Source organism: Alligator mississippiensis, chromosome 3 (genome assembly GCF_030867095.1).
Source record: "Alligator mississippiensis isolate rAllMis1 chromosome 3, rAllMis1, whole genome shotgun sequence".
Lineage (NCBI taxonomy): Eukaryota > Metazoa > Chordata > Crocodylia > Alligatoridae > Alligator > Alligator mississippiensis.
Genome location: NC_081826.1, coordinates 181,297,410 through 181,314,014, shown reverse-complemented (window position 1 = coordinate 181,314,014; position 16,605 = coordinate 181,297,410). Strand labels below are relative to the sequence as shown.

The 16,605-nt window shown below is 45.5% G+C and overlaps 1 protein-coding gene across 5 annotated transcripts in view; it reads left to right on the top strand.

The window, feature by feature from the left end:
• CCDC171 (coiled-coil domain containing 171) overlaps positions 1-16,605 on the top strand; it is a 356,091-nt gene that overhangs the window by 194,249 nt on the left and 145,237 nt on the right. For all 5 annotated transcript variants that reach the window (XM_059724699.1, XM_059724700.1, XM_059724702.1 and 2 more), the window contains 3 exons: positions 4,772-4,998; positions 5,667-5,849; positions 8,973-9,158. In XM_059724699.1, coding sequence (XP_059580682.1) covers positions 4,772-4,998; positions 5,667-5,849; positions 8,973-9,158 — 596 coding nt within the window. The remainder of the gene's footprint in view (positions 1-4,771; positions 4,999-5,666; positions 5,850-8,972; positions 9,159-16,605) is intronic.

Genomic DNA, 16,605 nt, shown 5'->3' with positions numbered 1-16,605 from the left:
GAAAGTCAGTGGATGCTATATCCATTGATGTTGCTTTTATCATTGAATAGACTGTTACATTGTCTGTATATATCTTTGTGATTTTGATCATGGTTTAGTCGAAGGAAAAACCAGGCAAAATGGATAAGTAACTCTTGCTATTGTGATATGAGGGCAAGGACAGTTGCCACTCCCAATCACATACAGAAGGGGCCACTAGCGGGATGGGCACCCAAGTTATAGTCTGCTCATGACAGGAAAAACAACCACATAGGCTAGGGACAGAAGTTACGCATAAACCTGGTTAAGTGACCAGAAGCTGGTTTAAATCTGCAACAGGACAGATGTTCAGTGCATATAAACCAGTCTGAAAATGGCTAAAACTAGTTTAAGATAAACCTGGTTGAATGTAGTATCAGACTTAACTGATTTAGGTCAAACCAATTTATGAAACTTCTGTCCCAGACCCATTCATGGTTCAAGTTAAATCAGAGTCCCCCAGCATCCCAGCATGCTTTGCAGTCCTGGGCTGTGCTGTCTGCTCCAAAGAGCAGGGCTGGCCCCACCCCTCTGCTCCCTAGCTGGAGCAGTGAGGGCTGGCTCACTGGCCCTCCCCGCCCCCCGGCAAACCCCAGCTGGGGTCTGGGGCTAGGGAGGGGGGTTAAACTCCCCTCCCCATAGGGCAGGGGAGGTACAGATCTGCTCTACCCTGCTTACTTACTGCTGACTGCAGCTGTGGACTATGAATCCCAGAGGTGCCTGAAAGCAGAAAGAGGAAGTGATGAGCAACCCTGCAGAGTCCTGCTGCTGTGATTGTGGGCTGCAAATCCCAGAGACCTCAGGGGCAGCAGGAAGAGGAAGCAAACACACAGCCCATGCTGGCTATGTGCCAGAGAGCCATGCTCTAGTAATCTCCAGCTTCTGGCTTGAGCAATTGCAGGCATGTGGCTGAAATTCCTGAATCAAAAGTGAATGTCTGCTTATTGGTTCAATCTTTGCAGCTTAGACTAACCTGCAATGACTAAATCATTTCAGCCTCAGATTTTTTGACAATGTAATTAGCCACTAGGGCTGTGCAAAGCTTCAGTTGCTGATTCGATTGGGTAGAGATTTGGCCTGTTTTGGCAGGCAAATCTCCAAATCCGAATCAAATCAGGAGACCCTTTAATTTTTCTGAATTGAATCGGTACCCTCTGAATTGATTGAGAGAGACTGGATGATTTGGACATAGAGACAGCTTTAAATGCTTTTTCTACATACCTCAAGGTACCAGGTGGCTTGTGAATGCTGAGATGGTGGGGCGGATGGAGCATCCTACAGGAGCGTGGGGGGGGGGTCCCCAGCATGCTTGGCAGCAGACCCAGAAGTGGACCAGAAGCCCTTCATGAGCAATTAGAATAATGCTAATGAGGGGCTGGCTGAGGGGTATTTTAGGCTCTAACTACAATAGGACTAAGGTTTTTGGATCCCAGGCTTTTGAGTGTCTTCAGCAGTCAGGGATGGCAAAATTCACAGGAAGGATGATTTCTTGTAATAGTGGCAGGACTCTCAGGAGGGCTAGTATGTAGCCACATGAGAGTGTAAGAAATTGTACTTGTCTTGGCTTTTCTCTTTCTCTAAACTTATGGTCACTTTTTCTTGTATAATTCATTTCTCCTACAAAATAAATCTTTTTGTTGTTTTGTCTCCTTACTTAATACCTATGGATAAGAGTGATATCTGGGCGAGTGATATTCCAGATATATTTCCATTCAGTGGAAAGAAAGACGTAAAATTTCTGTTATAACCCCAACAGGAGGCTACCTTAGGCTAGCAGAGATTCCTCTGCTGCATGTGCAGTCCAGTAGAAGGGCAGTGGAGCTGAGGCTAAGGATAAATAAGTATCCCAGGGAAAAAAAGTGGCAAGGTAGTGGGGAGAAACTCGGCTATAGATGGGTTTGATGGGTTTGTGATAGACCTGTTCAGTAATCTCAAATATTTGGGGTTGAGTGGTGAGTTCTTAATTGACTTCAAGCCCTGTAAAGTGCATGTTCTCTTAAGTTAGGGCTGTTTTTAGCACAAATATTCTGTAGCAGAGCCCAGGGAAATCAAGGAATAAGTTTACTTGCATGCAGTTATTGTCAGTTGTAACAAACTTATTTTCTGAAGCTTAGCATGACCTTGTTAAGTCCCTGTATAGTATTATTGAGTTTATTTTTTTCCTCTTCATTCTATTTCACAAAAAACAAAGCAAAACAGAATCATCTGTCACTAAAGTAAGGTTTGTTACTTTTTATTGGCTTTTGTTTAATTTGTTTATTAAAGAATTGATTGCTCTTTGTACTGTAACTGTGTCTGTATAAGACATTTCTTACACACTTATCTTGACATAAATTATTTAGGGCTTTTACTGTAATTTCTTGATAGTCTGTGGACAGATACTTAAAACGTATAGTCTATAACCAGTGGGAAAAGATAAAGCAGAATACTGTACCTTGTGGAATTGCATTGTATTCTCATTTCACTTTTCAAAGAATTCAGTGACTTACACCAACACATTTTTGTGTTTTAGTCATAACCATCATTCATTAAATATTAACTGGAGGTGATGTTTTGCTTTTATGTTTTATATTCTAAGAAAGTTTCTTAATTTGTGCACTAATCTTAAAATGGAACTTGTTCATATAGTCAACTGGTAGAATTCTGGTTTCAGAGTGAAATAATTATAATAATTAATCTGATTTCAGCATGGAATAATTACTAATGATTAATGTTACACTCAGACCTAGGAGCTTTAGTTATGGTGTAGCATGACAACACGCTATACTTTCACAGGACTAAAAGATAGTCTTTTCTCTAAAGACCCTGTACACCCTATGAAAAGAGGCAATAGATGGAGAAATGCAAGTAAGCAATGATATTGTGTTGATCTGCATGATAGGGAGGAGCCACAGAGCACCAGCAGCCTAACTGTTAAGTTCTTTTGTAGGCCCCACAGCAAATGTCAGTTTTAAGCAGGCATTTGAAGGAAGATAATAATGTAGTTTGTCAGATATTCATGGGCAGCTCCTCCCAAATATGAGGGGCAGCATGGAAGAAGACATGCAGGTTCCTTGAAAATCTAACAAGTGGACTATGGAAATTTGCATAACAGTCTGATTGGAGGCAAGTTAACCTTTTGAAACAGAATGAGATGTTGGGTGGGGAGAACAGGACGTAGAAAGTTGAAGATGAGAAGGTTTGTTGGATGCAATAAAGAAGGGGGAAACTACAGAAGAAAGGGAGGGATGAGTGAAGGGAGGCAACAGGCTTGTAAATGATTTTTGCAGCAGCGTTCTGGGTGGCTATCAGTGAGGTAAGATTGCACTTCTCAAGGCTAGAGAAACGTATGTTGTAGCATCAGTGAATGGACATGAGTTCTACCTGTGCGGCTGGCTAGAAAGGCTGTACCATGAATAGATTGTGCACAAAGAACATGCAAAACGGATACAGCCTGGTTGAATGAGAGGCTGAATTGAAGATGAGAACCAGGAAACAGACCTGAGTGATGGGCAGGATGGTACAAATATTGATTCATTGTCATGAGAATATGTAAATTTGATTATGTGCTTAAACTGTTTTTTGGTCACATAGGGGTTGAATCCAGTTATAAAATTAGATAATACTTTGATTTGGTTCTAGAGAACATTACCTGAGTTATTTCCAAGTTCCATTTGTTTGAACCTTTTTGTTCTTTACAGTTTAAATTATTTGTTTTAAAGAGGCTGTCTTGTTGTGAAAAGAAAAAAAAATGTAATTCAGTGCAGCAACAGGAGATCTAGTCTACTACTGAATGTAAATAAGCTCCTCCATGCTTGTCATCTTACACCGATAGTATCATAAGACAAGTAATGACAGATTAAGACCTGCCTAGCAGAGGGAAAACTAAATTACAAGACTTTTATTAAGGCATAAATAAACCTATTAACCGTTATCTGGAATACCAATTAGTAGAAGGAGCACTGACAATTTTATTTATCAACATTAAACACAATTATTAATTACAGACCTGACGAATCTAGCAGTAAGCAGGACATGTTGGGTGTGCTGGGGCCTTAAGTCCATTATATGAGAAGGATGATTACCAAAATCCTGTGGGGAAATAAGTAATTGTAGCTGTAAAATTTTAATTGCCTTGGAATAAGGTAAATTATATTCTCTTGTCTCAGAATATAAATAGTGTGGCATTAAGGTACCAAGCCTCACTAGTTTTAAAAAGCAAATGATTTAGACATCTGCATTGGGGAAAAAAGGGGAAAACAGTTATGAATGTGCATTGTAAATGTTGCAATAAAGTGATTTATCTTTTACTGTCAAATATGACGCATGAAAAGATGTCAGGCAGTGTGTTTGCTGCAAATTTTTTCTGTACTTTATTAGTCCAAAGACTGCAATGTTGAAAAAGGACCTAAGACTACAATGGAAGAGAACCTAGAACTAATTAAAAAATTATACATTGACAAAATAGGACCAAATTCTGTCCTTGTATATGTGTACATGTAGCTGCAAAGCAAGTCAGTAGAATTAGCATGTTCATATATTAAGGTAGAATTTGGCCCAGATTCTTTAGTTGGGGAAAGCTCCTTTTGATTGTAATGATAACTTTTTCTGATTTAAGGAGTAAAATATCTAGCCTGATGAGATCAGACTTCCTCTTTCAAGTTTATTGGCTATATTCCCACCAAAATTATTTAAGTCCATACCGCTTTGAAAAATGAGTCTAATAAATAATCTGATACTTGATATGTTTTTCTTTCTTTTTTTCCCCTTAAAGATCCAAATTCCTGGCTTTGTGGGCCCTTACTCATCAGTGCAGCCAGGAATTCTTTTTCAAAGCTCATGGACAAATTTAACATAATAATGGAGACTATACAACTGGATAACAGCAGGAGCATTACTCATATAGAGAAGGACTCCTTGGTGCAGAGACTAGCTCGTGGACTTCATAAAATAAATGCACAGGCCCTGAAAGCTGGATTAAATGAAAGAGTACCCATTACGGTATGCATATTTATAGTGTTGATTCATACAAATATCAAGTTCACATCATAATTATTTTAGAGATCTCATGGTAATTATATTAATTTCATTTTCAAATTGAACTTTGCAGCTGATTTTAATTTAAATTAACTTGTATAGAAAATGTATATGTTGTGTTATACCACCTTAAAAGACTGGAGTCTTGAGTTGTCGTACCTTTTAATGTAAACTTAAAGGATTGTATGACATGAGATTTGATAGTATACCTAGGTGGATATAATTTTTTCCTTCTTCTATACTATCAGAACACATAACTTTCTGTGTAAGAACATCCTGTAATTGCTTTTATTTACATTTAAAATGGAAGTTTTTCTTCTTTTTTTGTTTTCACATTGCTTCTTGTAGTATGCTTTTGCTAAAACCAAATAAATATTCTTTCTTTCCAAAAACTAAGGAAAACTGTTTCTAAATATCTATCCTTCTTTTTGCAAATTTACTGAAAACTGATACTTCAAATTTTTTTTCAGTAACCCACAACAGCAGGTTAAACAGTGCTTCATTTGTGCATGTTTGTGTTTTTGGGTGAGTGCAGAATGAAAGCTTTGTTTAATTTACTTATTAGATGCTATTGATTTATTGCTAAAATAGCACATTATATAGCACATAAAGTTGTTTCTGTTTCCTGACAGAAAAGCATAGCATCTCTGCAGAAGCAAATATTTGAATTTACACAAAGGCTGCATACAGCAGAAGTGGAACGTCGTTCACTCCGCTTAGAACTTGCAGAATTCAAACGGAATTTGAATGAGATGAAAAAAGAGGCTGACAAAGCCCAGAACCTGCAAGAGCAATTAAATGCGTTTAAGCAATCTGTAAGTATATTTGATTTAGAAAAGACTGGCTAAAAGGAGAGACCTCCTTTTTATACACTTTTGATTTGTGTTCTTTAGAAAAACAAGTATAAAACCAATCTATTAGCAAAATTTTCCAGAAAACTTGCCTTGTAAATGTCACCAAGGTATAAGCCAGATGTATTTCTAAAAGGTGGCTCCTTTCTACAAGAGAGTCTCTTTATAGAATAAGTTATTCTATGTAAAAAACATATGTATGATTTTCAACAAACCTATATTCTTCCACATGCTGAAAATGTTCATCTGCTTTTCACACCATGCTACTTTAAAGAAGGACAGTTGGATAAATTAACATTTAATGATATTAATTAACATTCATGATAAAAATCGTAAAATATAAATGCAATATTTTAAGTTCTCTGTTGATTTTACTCAGCATTCTCATATGCCTCTTTACTGTGTCTTTTTATATGGGTCATGGCGTGAAGACATTTCACTTCAGTCAATGCAATCTGAAGAATGGTTGTCTTTTTCTGGATATAAATGATCTCCAGACCACATTCCCAGCAGTCTGTATTCACCAAATCCTCTCTGTCCCATTACTAGGTCCAGTGAATTTCCTTCAGCCCTTTGGCTGCATTGAGGTCCACAAAGTTATATCTGGTAGTCAAGAATGGGGTTAGAAACAGATCCCTTAACCATTTAAAGATGGAACAGAACAGACCTACCTAGCACAGGTTTGCTGGGGTTTGCCTTGACAGTTACCTTTGACTACTCCAGTGCATACAGTTTTCTTTAAGCAGATGTGTTCTTTCCTTAATTTTTCTGCTGTTCTCCATTGTAGCTATGGGACCACCCCCACTGAAAAATAAATCCAGGATTTTTATGTATTGGAGTGTAATATTAATTGTAAATAGATACTATTTTGCCTTCTGTTTGAAGTAAGGGGCTTTTAAATGAAAAAGAAAGGAGGGATAAAAGAAAAGCTAGATTAATTGGATGAATAAAATACAGATACCATAGCAGTTATCAATGTTTATTTTCCTTGTGATGTTTATTTTCTAAGTGTCCATTCTTGATGTGGCAGAAACTTTTTGGATGCCTTCATATCCCCTGTGTTTACAGAAGCTACAGAAAGGCACCTTGATCATGCTGTAGTTTTTTGTGATTTACACAGAGCACTTAAAGTTACAGTGTCATTGAAACTAGCAGATATTCAGCATTTGGTTGGGGCTGGGTGCTTCCATGCACTGGCTGAAGCTAGGAGGCAGGGGGTGCTGTAGCCTACTGTGGAAGCCAGCCAGCCTGATTATGGCTTAGCTTCTCTCCCTCCACACCTGCTCAGAAACCGCCAGCTGGCTGAAAAGAGCCAAGTGACATTCATTTTCCCCTGTGGGGGGCCAGTGAGAGGGACTGTGCCCCCTCCTCGCCGGTGCCAAGGAGCATTGGGGCACTGTCCTGCAGGGTGGGTCCTGCTCAGAGCAACCCCATCCCCAATCACTGCCTAGTTTCTCCCCTCCCTTTCCCCTCACAAGAAAGTGTTCCCAGTGCCCCATGGCACTCGCGGGGAGGTGGCACAGTCTCTGAGCCCCCCACAAGGGGAACAAGTGCCAGCTGGGTCTACTAGCCGGCTGTTTCCAGGCAGGCAGGGGAGCAAGCATGCCCTCCCCCTCTCTTCTTCACTGCATAGCAGGAAGACTTTCTGCCTTCTCCCTGTGGCAGACCAAGGGCATGGCACTTATTCCTTGCAGAGAACTGTATATAGAAGTTCCCTACAGTGCTTCATTTACTACCTGACTTGACAGGGATTAATTTTTCATGTGATTGGGCATTCTAAATGCATTCTATAGCCATTGCACAGCCTTTAGAACACTTTCAGGGGCCCGATCGCATGAAAAATGTAACTTGTCTGAACCCCATGAGCCTTGTTGCACAGCATATATAGCACATGTTTTATTTGGACTGTAGTAAGCATATATCCATGTCATATTAAAAGTTAAAACATATTTTGAGCAGTTGCACAGTGATGTTTAATATGGTCTCTAACATAGCTCACTGATTGTCCATCCCAGCCACTGTACCACACTGGAGTCTTGAACCAGCCCAGGTGCATTGCTGGGCCTGGGGCTGACAGTCAGTTGATTATAAGTCCCAAACCAGGCATGCCAGGACTGGTTCAGGACTCTGGGGAAGTGCTGAGGCTGGGACTGACAGCTGATTGCGAGTCCCAGCTCCCACGCTCCATGAGAGCTGGTTCAAGACTCCAGTGTGTGGTGCTGGGACTGGTGGTGGCAGCTTAGTACTGCAGAGGGGTTCTTGGCAGATGTCATGGCTAGGTGAGGACTGCAAATTGTATTATCTCCATGGAACAGTCTGATAGCTGAACATATGTTATTTATTACCATCTAAAGATAACTCCTTGCGTGACAAGTCTTAACTTTGCTATGATACAATTGCACTTAGTATGTTTACTACTTCTTGAATGTGCAGGCGCTTGTGTTAACTGCACTTAAAACATCTTGAGTGTAACATGTAGCAAGACCCTAAGAAACTGATATTATAGTCTCTTGCCAGGAGATGGAGACAATAAATCAATGTGCTTTATAATTTCATTTTTCTGTCAGAGACCTGCCCATCTTGCTTTCTTTAATCAACTGGTAGGACAGCTTTTTTAAAATCAGATTGACCAGAGTATTTAATTATCTTTAGTTTTGTTCTTAATATTTTTCCCCTTTTCTTCTGAACTTTTCAGGTTAAATTTTCATATTTTAGGGTTTTTTTTCTGTCTTTCCTCTTTTTCTTCTGAAACATTCTAAGGAGCCCCCACTGACCCAGTCAGGAGGCGATATGGCTGATATAATACATATTGAAATGCAAGTAAATTCAGCTACAAATTCTTTCCTTCAGTAAAAACATATTTCTGGTTTAAATCTATATAGAATAAAAGTGGTTTTTTTGTATACTATAAAACAAAATTGCAAACTTTTCTTGAAGCAATGCAATGAACAAAGTTGTCTAACTTACATGTCTTATGATAATTTTGCCTAAGTCTGTTGGGCAAGTCAGGTTTTGAGCTTTTAAATTTTTTTGCATTAGAATGTTGCATATTAGCAAAGTCAAGTCATAATTTATTTCCTTCATCAGAAACTGATCACCCATGAGAGGTTTGAAAGTGCATGTGAGGAATTGAATAATGCATTACATCGAGAGCAGCAGGCACAAATGCTTTTGCATGAGCAGGCGCAACAGCTGCAAGAGTTAAATTACAAACTAGAATTGCACTCCAGAGAAGAAGCAGACAAAAACCAAATCCTAAGTGAAGCTGTAAAGGTAAGCTTTTAAAATGGAGGCTAGAAGTTGTATTCACTTAATTAAATCAGAGCAATCATGTAGTTCTCATGAATAATCCTATAAAAGTAAATTAATGTATGAAAATTACTCAGTCCAGAGCTTCCTGAAGTTGCTCCGGTGATACTTTTGGCACCTTTTAGGATAAGGTTTTCTTGGTAAGTTCCATCTTGACATTAGAAGTGACCTGTGTACACTGAGAAATACTATCATTATTTTATTTGTTAAGGCATTGGCGATAAACTTGATGCTGTAGAATTCATATTGATAGTTCCTATGTTGGGAAGCTTCTTAAAAAATAGATGTAATAAGACAAAATAGAAGACTTGGATGTGAGGTAGTTAATGTAGATTTAAAAAAATGACTATTCTATTAATACTCCTTTTTTCTTGAATATGGTGTTAATGCAGTGAAAGCATAAATACCATGGGTGTCAAACTCATCTGGGGCCCCAGGTTGCATGTGGCCCAGGCCAGGCAGCTGTGGGGCAACTGAGGGCTGTGTTTGTACAGCCCCCAGTCTCTTCCCCCTCACCAAAGCCTTGTTGCCTAGGGCCAAGTCCCTTGGGGTCCTGCATTCAGCAGTTTACCACTGGCTTGCCCCCAACTCTGAGCTGCTGGTAGGCTGGCTGGAGCAGTTCCATGGGGGCTGAATGAGAAGAAGGAAGGGAAGAAGCCTGTTTCATTAGGATTTAAAAGTTTTTATCTGCATAAAGGGTAATGAAGGACATGGAAAGGAAACAATTTCAGTAGAAAGGAGATGCAATCAGAAGCTAGAATTATACATTAAAACTTGAAGATACTACAGGGATTATCTAATCTGACCTCCTGGATATCACAGACTAAACAATTTCCCACACTACCACAAGGCCAATAATACATGGCTGTTTAGAGCATGTTTTTTGTTAAAGACATCCAGTCTCTATTTAAAGAATTCTGGGTGATAGTGAACATTAATCACTTTTCTAATGTCAGGTGTAGGCTAGAGTGGACCTGAACAAGGCTATATAATTAACGTTTTTTTCTTCACGTTAGTTATGTTGGACAAGGATGTGCCTGTAGATATATTTAGAAAGAAGAGCCAGTAGTAGATGTATTCAGAGAGAAGACTTGTTAGTTTTAGCAATTACATTTTGCACAAACTGAAGTTGCAGGGTTCAGCCAGCAGCTGAGAAAGGGTATTAGTCCTTCAACCCTTGGAAAGAAAGAAGGGAAAAGATCTAGTGCAGCCCTTTGGGTTAAAGGTGGCCCAATATAAACTTGAGTGCCAGGGAAAATAGAGGTATCATTGTCAGAGTTTCAGATATATAAAAGGAGGAAGTAGAAAAAGTCAAGGAAAAGAAACAATGGGTGGGGTGGTAGGTAACCTTGTGTCAGCAGTAAGTGATCCAGGATATGGTGCAGGTGTATACAATTGGAGTTGGACAAATCATAGACTGGGAAGCTGCAGATTTGAGAGTTACTGACATAAAAATGACAGTTGGATAAAACAGGTGATAAAGTACTTAACAAGGTAAGAGAGGAGACAACCAACAAACAATTGTGAGAATCCATCAAAGAAAGGAAGAAAAATAGAAGAGAAAAGCCAAAAGATAGATTGCATTTTTTTTCTGTGTGCCAAAAGAAAGAAAGAAAGACTTTGACTTTTAAGAGGCATTTATTCCAGGGAGGGTGACAAATCGGGGCCAGTAGAGAGCATGTACAGGTTGGCCCGAAGATCTGGGCCTCATGGACAAGGCCTGGGCTCATGGCCTGCAAGGCCTGCCCGTACACTCTAGACTAAACAAAACAAAACACAACACACATAAAAAACCACAACGAACATTAGGACTATTTACATATTTACAGTTCTGCCAGCTGGGACACCCATGGAGGCCTTAGGGGTCGACCCGCATGAACAAAGTCCAAGGCCTCGGCCCGCTGGATGCGTCTCTGCAGCTTGAGCGGCCGGTGGTGTCACGGTGCAAGGATCAGGTGTCCCGCCTCGACTCGGCACAGTGCCCCCTCGAGGGCCCGGCATTCCTCAAAGGTGGGCACCGTCTGCCAGAGGACAGCGTGCTCGAACTCGAGCGAGAGGCAGGCCCGCATCAGCAGGCGGAAGAGCTGAAGGGCGTCGAACATCCCGGTGCCGGTGAGCCGGTTTCGCTGGCTCTTCAGGGTGGCCGTCTTGGCCTGGCCCAGCAGGAAGTTGGCCAGGCTGACCATGGCCCGCTCGGCCGCCTGGTATGGGAAGGAGTAGATGTAGACATCCTCGGAGAAGTCCCGGCCCAGCACCCAAAGCGGCAAAGAGAGGCTGCAGCCGGGGACAGTCGAGGAAAGCGTGGAAAATGTCCTCGTCCAGCACCCCCGGGAAGAAGGGGCAGGCCGCTGAGGCTGCTGGGTCCAGGTGACACACAAAGGTGCCGGTGGCCAGGATGCCATGCACGAGTTGCCACTGCAGGTCACTGGTCTTCTTGGCAGTGGGCGCCTTATACAGCGTGCACCACGCTGGGGTCCCAGGCCGCGCCAGGCGCTGCCACCACATGGTGTCAGGGCAGCCGGCGAGCACCTTGGCGTGCCTGGTGCGCACCACCCACGCGTAGAGGCCCTTGCAGGGTAGGGTGCCAAAAGGGCAGCCCGTATTGCTGCTGGGGGGCACCGGGACCCTGAGCAGGGTGTTGGGCCGCTCGGCCAGCTCGCTGGGTACCGCTGGGATGATGGGTAGTGGTGGGAAGGCATCTTGCACGGCGGCGGTGGTGGGGAGGGTCCAGCGAGTCTGGAGATGGACTTCCAGGGCGGTCGCTGCTTCCGTCGGGAGGGCAGCCCCAATGGTCCGCAGAAGCCGGCCTGTGGTGCGGACGGAGCTCAGCGCCAGCCAGGCAGCCAGGGCTTCGGGCAACAGCCAGGCCGACCGAGCAGGGTCCATGAGGTGCTTCAGGCGGGTGGTGCGCGCCTTGAGAGCTGCCATGAGGCTGGCGGAGGCCAGGCTCGGCGCGACACACTGTTGGGCCAGGTTGTAGACCAGGGGCTCCCAAAGCAGGTGCGGAAACCGCAGGTGCCTGGCCTGGGGACAGAGATGGAAAGCCGCCCGCCAGGCCCACACCATGCTGTGGTAGAACGGGGGAAGGACCGCCCTGTTAAGGAAGGTGAGGTCCAGCAGAAATGGCTCCCAGTCAAAGCCGAGGCCCCCCACTCACCACAGGAATTGGCACGCCAGCTGCCGCCACGGGAGGTGGCCTTTGATGTACAGGAGCCGTTGGAGGGCCTGCAGCCGGTAGGCGGCCACCCTACTGGCCAGGTCGATCAGGCCTTGGCCCCCCTCACCGGTGGGCAGGTAGAGGGCAGCTCGTGGGAGCCAGTGGCGTCCGTCCCACAGGAAGTCCACCAGGAGCTGCTGCAATCTCTCCAGGAGCTCCGGCAGAGGGTCCAGCACCACGCAGCAGTGCCACAGGGTCGCCGCCACCAGGTTGTTGACAACAAGGACCTGACCGTGGTAAGAGAGGGTGGGCAGGCGCCAGCGCTGAAGGCCGGCCTTCACTCCCTCCATCAGGTCCTCCCAGTTGCGGGCCGCAAAGGCCGGGGGCCCCAGGAACACTCCCAAAGCTTTGAGGCCTTCCCAGCGCCAGGCAAGGCCTCCTGGCAGGTCTGGAGGCGGCGTGCCGGCCCACGTCCCGAGCAGGAAGGTGTCGCTCTTGCCCCAGTTGATGTGGGCTGACGCGGCGAGCTTGTAGGCGCGTTGGCAATCCACCAGGGCCCGCACATCCTCCTGGCTGCCCAGGAAGATGGTCACGTCGTCCGCGTACGCCGTCAGCTGGATTGGGGGGCCGGTGGTAAGGCCTGGTGCCGGTGGCAGGGCTAGGCCAGTCAGGCGATGCCGCAGAGCGTGCAGCAGCAGTTCTACGGCCAGGGCATACAGCATGTCCAACAGGGGGCAGCCCTGGCGTATGCCGTGACACACGGGGAACAGGGAGCACAGCGCGCCGTTCACCTTGAGCAGGCCGGAGGCGTCGTGGTACAGGACCCGGAGCGCCACAGTGAATAGCGGCCCGAAGCCAAAGGCCTCGAGGGTGCTGAGCAGGTACCGGTGATCGACGCGGTCGAAGGCCTTCTCCTGGTCCAGGGAGACCACGCCGACGTCCAGGCCAAAAAGCTCCGCGGCCGTGAGCAGGTCACGCAGCAGAAACAAGTTTTCCAGGATGGTCCTGCCCGGCACATAGTAGCTCTGCTTGGGCCCCTTAGCCCTGACGGGACCCCGGAGGCTGCCCCCGTCCTCCCCAGCCACGGAGCCTTCGACCGGGTCGAAGCTGGAATCATGGCCAGGCCCCTGGAACTCTCGCCTGGTCTGGCCGCCGGCTCGCTCCCCGGCCGGAGCTCCAGTCGACAAACTCGGGTTTCACTTCCCGCTACAGCATGGTTCTGCCCCGGAGGTTCCGCAGGCTGCCCCCCTGGAACTGAAGATGGGCATCTGGGGTCCCGAAAAATGCGACCCCGAAAATCTCCGCAAACCTTTCCCGGCAATATTGCAGAATGGTGGGGTATCAGGAAGGAGAATGTGATCAGTGGTATTAATTCTAGCAGAGAGCCCAAGAAAGGTGAAGATGGAACAGAGACCCAAAAAATTTGATCAAAAATAAATTAATGGAAATAAGCATATTCATTTTCTTTTACTAAAATGTCTTTAGATTATTAAAGGTGAACAGCATTGAAAATGATGGTGAATTAAATTCTCTTCCCCATTAAGGGGTTGCTCCATGACAACTCTCTGTATGTTTGCTATTACTTCAGCTTATCTGGAAGGTGAACCATGGTTGCCTACTCCTCAATGAAATGGTAGTAGACTACTGAAATTTAAATTTTTCCTTAGTGTGGGGTAACTGTGGACACAGGGACTGGTAATGTGGAGCAGTTAATAGATATGATGTCTGTGCCTCCTTTAAAACTTATGTTAGGTTGTTTTTCCATTGCCTTCAAATTTTCATGGTGGATAATGTAGAACTAGTATAGTACTAGGGAGGGAAGGAAACTTTTTATATGAAATGCCTTGTATTTTATGTTCAAATTGAATGTTTTTAAAAATTTTAACTAGGGCTGTCAACTAATTGCAGTTAACACATGCAATTAATGTGTTAATTGGTTATGATGTTAATTTTTTTAATGAATGAATCATGAATGTGTCTTCGGAACCTGCGCCCGGGGTCTGTTCCACTGCCATCACCACCACCTCCAGGCCTCCCACTGGGGCAGCAGTGGCAGTGCAGAGGAGCAGCAGGGCAGCTCAGGCATGGGCTCCAGGTGGCTGTAGCATGGGCCAGGAGGAGGTGCGCAGACTCAAATTGACTGAGAGTAGATTTAGGCTGGATATCAGAAGGCACTACTTTACAGTCAGGGCAGCTAGGATCTGGAACCAACTTCCAAGGGAAGTGGTGCTTGTTCCTACTCTGGGAAGGGCAGGGGGGGTTTCAAAAGGAGGCTAGGTAATCACCTAGACAGGGTCATTTGACCCCAGCATTCTTTCCTGCCCATGGCAGGGGGTCAGACTTGATGATCTGCTCAGGTCCCTTCCGACCCTACCAACTATGAAACTCGCGTGTGTAAGCTGCAGCTACTCATGGCCAGGAACACAGCCCAGTGGCATGTAGAGCAGCACCCAGAAGGTAGATCTGTGGGGGGAAGGGTCAGATCAAAGCCCCCAAAGTGAGAGGGGGAGTGGGGCAGAGGCAGGCACTCGGGTGAATGGGGCCCTGGCTCCAGGGTGGGTTGTGGGAAGGAGCCATGGGTGGTTCATCCAGGGGCATGGGGTGGGGCGACTCCCCACCACTGCATGCACCCAGATTTATGCATGGGGCAGAGGTGGGCTGTGGACTGGGACGCTGCACCCTGCTGCCTTTGCCCCTGGAGCCACATGACACCATGTTGTGCTTCCCACCACCAGGCAGCCAGGGGATATGCAGCCAGTATGCAGCTCCTGGGGCAAAGGCAGCAGGGCTCAGAGCCCCAGCCTGCAGTGGGTAGCTTGCCTCCGCCCTACATACAAATCAGGGGGGCACGTGTCCCCCATGCCACCCCTGGCAGTGTGCGCAGCAACAGGGAGCCACCCCCACCCCCACAACCTTGGATGAGCAGCCCACAGCTCTGTTCCATGACCTGTCCTGGCCCCGGGGCCCCATTCACCCCAGCGCCCACCCTTGCCCTGCCCCACTTCCTTCCTCACCGTGGGGGCTTTGATCTGCACCCCCCTACTCCTTCCCTCCACAGGCTTAACTACTGGGCTCTGTGTCTGCCCCTCACTCCCAAGCCATAGCCCCCCAGCCCTGCTGCTGCCCCTTACTCCTGACCACAGTACCCCACACCCTGCCAGGGTGTGCACGGACCTCCCCCCCCCCCCAGGCTCCAAACTCCACACACACACACTCACAGCCCCCCCACACCTTCACAAATCTCCACATACCCTCCCAACCATACAAAGTACTTGCATCATTTTGAGTTTTTCTGAACATCATTTTGAGTTCTTAGCTGTGCAATTAAAATCATGATTACCTGTAACTTATTTTTTTAATTGATCAACTTATCATGATCAAATTTGTTATTTGTTTAACAACCCTAAATTTAACATATACTTTCTTTGTCATAAGTTTCTTTCCAAGTTTCCCATATATATTTTGAATTTGTTACAGGTGAAATGAGTGCCTGCTTGTGACCTAGCTATTAGGGCTGTGCAAAACGGGCCTTGTTTGATTCTGATTTGGCCCAAATCAGGGACAGTGATTTGATTCATTGATTTGGAACACTGTCCCTGATTCAATTCAGCTGAACCTGAATCAGACGATTCAATGCTGATTCAGCGAATTAGTGATTTGGACACAGGCACAGCTTTCAAAGTTTTTTCTGCATACCTTGAGGTAGCAGCGTGGCTTGTGATCACTGTGGTGTTGGGGCAGATGGAGTGTCCCACAGCAGTGTGGGGGGCTCTCCAGCGTGCTCAGCAGTGAACCCTGAAGTGGACCAGAAGTACTTCTGGTCCACTTCCAGGTCTGCCAGGGAGCTCAGTGGGGCCCCCTCGCACCCCCCCCCCCCGACTTGGCAGTCGGCTGCAGGGGGACTGCGGGTGTCTCCCTCCAGACCCAGGAGGTACCAGTCACTGAGCCATGGGGGGGGACTTCTGGGTCTGCTTCCAAATGTGCTGGGGAGACCCCCATGCATCTGCCCCAGTACCACAGCATTCAGAGTCCCTGCTACCTAGAGATATGTAGAAAAAACACATTTAAAGCTGTATCTACATCTGAATGGTTGAATCTGTCTGAATCTCTCCAAATCGATTTTGGAGGGTTCCGAATTGATTCGGAGAGATTAAAGGGTCCTCTGATTTGATTTGGATTCAGAGATTCGGTCACCCAATTGGGCCGAATCTCCGCCGAATTGAATTAGGAACCAAAGCTTCGCACAGCCCTACT